Source organism: Alosa pseudoharengus, unplaced genomic scaffold, assembly GCF_046254945.1.
Source record: "Alosa pseudoharengus isolate Yale_2024_CS ecotype anadromous, Long Island Sound unplaced genomic scaffold, YU_APseudo_1.1 YU_APseudo_1.1_scf_19, whole genome shotgun sequence".
Lineage (NCBI taxonomy): Eukaryota > Metazoa > Chordata > Actinopteri > Clupeiformes > Clupeidae > Alosa > Alosa pseudoharengus.
Window position 1 is genome coordinate 10844260 of NW_027468657.1, and position 5000 is coordinate 10849259.

General features: G+C 50.2%; 1 protein-coding gene across 1 annotated transcript in view; it reads left to right on the forward strand.

Moving 5' to 3' along the window:
• Positions 1-5000, forward strand: part of pls3 (plastin 3 (T isoform)) — a 33915-nt gene that overhangs the window by 16821 nt on the left and 12094 nt on the right. Inside the window, exon 8 of the mRNA XM_076291681.1 lies at positions 3161-3303. Within this exon, the coding sequence (XP_076147796.1) occupies positions 3161-3303 (143 nt within the window). The remainder of the gene's footprint in view (positions 1-3160; positions 3304-5000) is intronic.

The following is a 5000-nucleotide window of genomic DNA, read 5'->3' on the forward strand; positions in this document are numbered from 1 at the left end:
TGTTGTAAACTCTGTTTCCTTGTTGTTTGTTCTCTAGTAAAATGATCAACCTCTCCGTGCCTGACACCATAGATGAAAGAACCATAAACAAGAAGAAGATCACGCCGTTCACAATACAGGTTTGTTTCTCTCAGGGGAACCAAAACAAAAAAGCTTCTCACTCTACTGGCTTTGTTCATTGATACTGACCTGTGTGTGTGTGTGTGTGTGTGTGTGTGTGTGTTACAGGAGAATCTCAATCTGGCTCTGAACTCTGCCTCTGCTATTGGCTGCCACGTGGTCAACATCGGTGCTTTTGACCTGCGGGAAGGCAAACCTCACCTGGTGCTCGGCCTCCTCTGGCAGATCATCAAGATCGGCCTGTTTGCCGACATCGAGCTCAGCCGCAATGAAGGTACACACACACACACACACACACACACACACACACACACACACACACACACACACACACACACACACACACACACACACAGTCTTTCTTTCCTTCTTCCTTTTTGTTTCCTCGTTTCATTATCTATCTTATTCTGATTCTGATCTGATGTCTTAGATGGACACACACACACACACACTCACACATACACACACACACACACACACTCACACACTCCTACGTGTTCCCCATTGTCCGTACCTGTAGCTTTGCTCTACGGGTGGTTTGTGGTGTCAGCTTTACGACCATGGCTTCTCCACTGCATAACGTTCTCAGCAGTGGAATGCATGCATACCGCCCGAACAGACGTCAGTCAATCTGGAACATTCCAGAAAGACAGCCATAGGGATTGCGTCCTTGTGCAATCACAGGAGCAGGCCTGATGGTGAGGTGTGGGAACCCATACAGACAGCACAAGAGAGAGATGGACAACGCACATACACACACTTAATATCCCTCTCTCTCTCTCTCTCTCTCTCTCTCTCTCTCTCTCTCTCTCTCTCTCTCTCTCTCTCTCTCTCTCTCTCTCTCTCTCTCTCTCTCTCTCTCTCTCTCTCTCTCTCTCTCTCTCTCTCTCTCTGTCTCTGTCTCTGTCTCTGTCTCTGTCTCGGTTATTGGTGATGATTTACACTCTACTCTCGCCAGTGGGGGAATTTCACTTATGTGTGTGACTCTGCCTGTGTGCCTTGGTTGACTGATCATTACCTGCCTAAAAAGATGCCCCTAGCACACTGGCACAAGCGCGGCGCCTTCTCATGAGCCGAGGAGAGTGGGCACCATTTGGGCATGCTCCTCTGAAGCTAGGCGGAGCTGACCGCAGTCCTGCTGTTGTCAATCAGCCTGCTGCTCCAGAACAACAATGTTCTCTGAAGCACAGCCAGCCAATCACATCTCTCACAGCCAGCCAATCACAGCCAGTCACAGCCAATCAGCTCAGCTATGACAGCTATTCAGCCCCTCCCTTCCCCGTGTCATGTGCGTCAATAGAGACCTGTTTACAGACTTGGTTGCTGGAGTTAAACTGGAAACAGATCTGATTTCGATCAGCCATGCACAAGTACAGCCAAGGTCTCATTGACAGTAATGGAATTCTTTGTGTTGACCTCATCCTTCTGCTATTCCAAAAATTATGGGTTTTTTTTTTTTTTAGAGACAAAGATATTTCTACAAAGGCAAAACACCTTGATGTGAGAGAACCTTGAGAGAACCTTGGGATTGTTTGAGTATGATGATAACCCATTGGGGGGGGGGGGGGGTAGAAAAAACAGAAAGCAACTGCAACTTTGATCAGAAAAAGCTGCATCCTCTGAAGGCCACCTAAGGGAAGGCTACTGCTTGCCTTTTCACATGGGGAAGGGGAAGTGACAGTTCACTTTTAAGTAGGAGGTTCCCCTGTCCGTACTGTACTTGCTCTGTTCCCAGGCTGGCTTCTAGTCCACCTCAAGCCCTCATGCTTCCCACAGATCACCACCAGCCCGAGGGCAAAAAGCAGTGCGGAAAAAAAGAGGAACTCTCAACTTCGGTTAACTGTTCCTTTTTTTTTTTTTTACAAGTATTTAACATTTTGTTTCCCATGGCAAGAGATGTCCCGCTCTCTCTCTCTTTCGGAAACACACACACACAAACACACACATACACATACACACACACACACACACACACACACACACACATACACACACACACACACACACACATACACAGAGTTTAGGTTCAGGTTCAGCTGGCTTGTCCCCATAGTTTTCCTTTACAGGTGGTTTGTGGTCTCAGCCTGGTTCAGCTTTATGAGCGTGGCGTCTCCACTCCAGAATGTTCCCAGCAGTGGTATGCTAAGCGCCGCTGAACTCTGAAAGATGCAGGCTCACACTTTAAAGGGGCTCAAACCGGCCTGTGCTCCGTCTGTCACTGTTGGAACTGTGTATGTGTGTTTTCAGTGTGTGTGTGTGTGTGTGTGTGTGTTTAAGCGTGCATGTGTTTGAGCATGCGTGCGTGTGTGTGTGAGCGCGTGTGTGTGTGTGTGCCTGTGCGTGTGTGTGCCCGTGTGTGTGCAACTGAGTGTGTGCACACATGATGCTCTGGGCCTCCCCTCCTCCTCCTCCTCACCACCACTCTCGTGTCCTCCTCCTCCTCCTCTTCCTCACCACCACTCTCGTGTCCTCCTCCTCCTCCTCTTCCTCACCACTCCTCTCGTGTCCTCCTCCTCCTCCTCCTCTTCCTCACCACCACTCTCGTGTCCTCCTCCTCTTCCTCACCACCACTCTCGTGTCCTCCTCCTCCTCCTCCTCCTCTTCCTTACCACTCCTCTCGTGTCCTCCTCCTCCTCCTCCTCCTCTTCCTCACCACCACTCTCGTGTCCTCCTCCTCCCCTTCCTCACCACCACTCTCGTGTCTTCCTCCTCCTATTCCTCACCACTCCTCTCGTGTCCTCCTCCTCTTCCTCCTCCTCTTCCTCCTCCTCCTCTTCCTCACCACCACTCTCGTGTCCTCTTCCTCCTCCTCCTCCTCCTCCTCCTCTTCCTCACCACTCCTCTCGTGTCCTCCTCCTCTTCCTCACCACTCCTCTCGTGTCCTCTTCCTCACCACTCCTCTCGTGTCCTCTTCCTCACCACTCCTCTCGTGTCCTCCTCCTCCTCTTCCTCACCACTCCTCTCGTGTCCTCCTCCTCTTCCTCCTCATCTTCCTCCTCCTCCTCTTCCTCACCACTCCTCTCGTGTGCTCCGTCCCCAGCTCTGGCGGCTCTGCTGCGTGAGGGCGAGACTCTGGAGGACCTGATGAAGCTCTCCCCCGAGGAGCTGCTCCTGCGCTGGGCCAACTTCCATCTGGAGAACGCCGGCTGGCACAAGATCAACAACCTCAGCGGCGATATCAAGGTGTGTGTGTGTGTGTGGATTAGCACTGGAAAAAACCTGGTGGCAGGGGCAGATATCAAGTATGTGGTTTAGTGACAGATAAACTAACCCAATGTAAGGGATTCCCCTTCTCATTAGTTAACGTACTGGGTGCCATTTAGCACTAAGGAGGGGCCCAGTTAATGTAAAACGGATAAAAAAGGGTCATGCTCCTACCCACAGTAACGCTACATATTGCAGCCCCAGGCATTCTGTTTGAAGCTGTTATTTAAAAGTAAACAAAGTATATTGTGTTGCTCTGACTCGGTGATAAGTGGCAAGCGTCCTGAAAAAAAAAAAAAAAAGCGTTGTTTTGCTACATGAACGAAGCCATCAGGCTCTATGTGAAAATGTACTTACTCACTCTAAACCACTCACTTGGAATACGGCCCTGACCTCACCTCAGACTAGACCAAAACAAAGATGGCAGCGGCCATAATGAGCCTGGTGTTGTGTCAGCACAGATGTTTGTGATGTGTACAGTTTAATGACTACACGAGGAGGCAGTATGTGTTGAAATGCATTCGGCTTTTCCTGCATTATGGATCCATAAACACTGTGAAGACATGGCGGAAAACATCTGCTCAATCGATGCCTCTTCAGAGAACACAGAGGAGGCAGTGTGAGAGGGTTGTGTGTGTGAGAGGGTTGTGTGTGTGAGAGGGTTGTGTGTGTGAGAGGGTTGTGTGTGTGGGAGGGTTGTGTGTGTGGGAGGGTTGTGTGTGTGGGAGGGTTGTGTGTGTGTGTGTGTGTGTGTGTGTGTGTGTGTGTGTGTGTGTGTGAGAGAGAGGGTTGTGTGTGTGTGTGTGAGAGGGGTGTGTGTGTGTGTGTGAGAGGGTTGTGTGAGTGTGTGTGTGTGAGAGAGGGTTGTGTGTGTGTGTGTGTGTGTGTGTGTGTGTGAGTGAGGGTTGTGTGTGTTTGAGTGAGGGTTGTGTGTGTGTGAGTGAGGGTTGTGTGTGTGTGAGTGAGGGTTGTGTGTGTGTGTGTGTGTGAGAGGGTTGTGTGTGTGTGTGAGGGTTGTGTGTGTGTGTGTGTGAGAGGGTTGTGTGTGTGTGTGTGTGTGTGTGAGGGTTGTGTGTGTGTGTGTGTGTGAGGGTTGTGTGTGTGTGTGTGTGTGTGTGAGGGTTGTGTGTGTGTGTGGAATTAGAACTTAAACCTTTCCCTCTCCCTCTCCCTCTCTTTCTCTCCCTCTCCTCTGTCTCTGTGCTGAGTTACTGCTCACCCCATCTGGGTATGAGCGTTAATGTCATTTCATATCCCCCATCTCTCCTCCTCTGCTAAGCAGGCAGCGTATGGCCACTTGTGCTCTCTGACCCCCCCGCTCCACTCTCATACAGCTCACTTCACTTCATCTTCCTCTCTCTCTCTCTCTTCCTCTCTCTCTCTCTCTCTCTTCCTCTCTCTCTCTCTCTCTCTCTCTCTCTTCCTCTCTCTCTCTCTCTCTCTCTCTCTTCCTCTCTCACTCTGTTTTAACGTCTCCTCTTCTCCTTCTTCCTCTCTCTTGTAGCTTCTCTTGTTTTCTCTTCTCACCTCTTTCTCGTTCACTTCACTTATCTCTCTCTCTCCGCCCCCCCCCCACACTCACTCCATCTTCTTCCATTTTTTTCCTCTTCTCTCCATCCCTCCTTACTCTCTCATGTACTCTGCTTAGCTTCTTTCTCACCCCTCTCTCTCTGTCT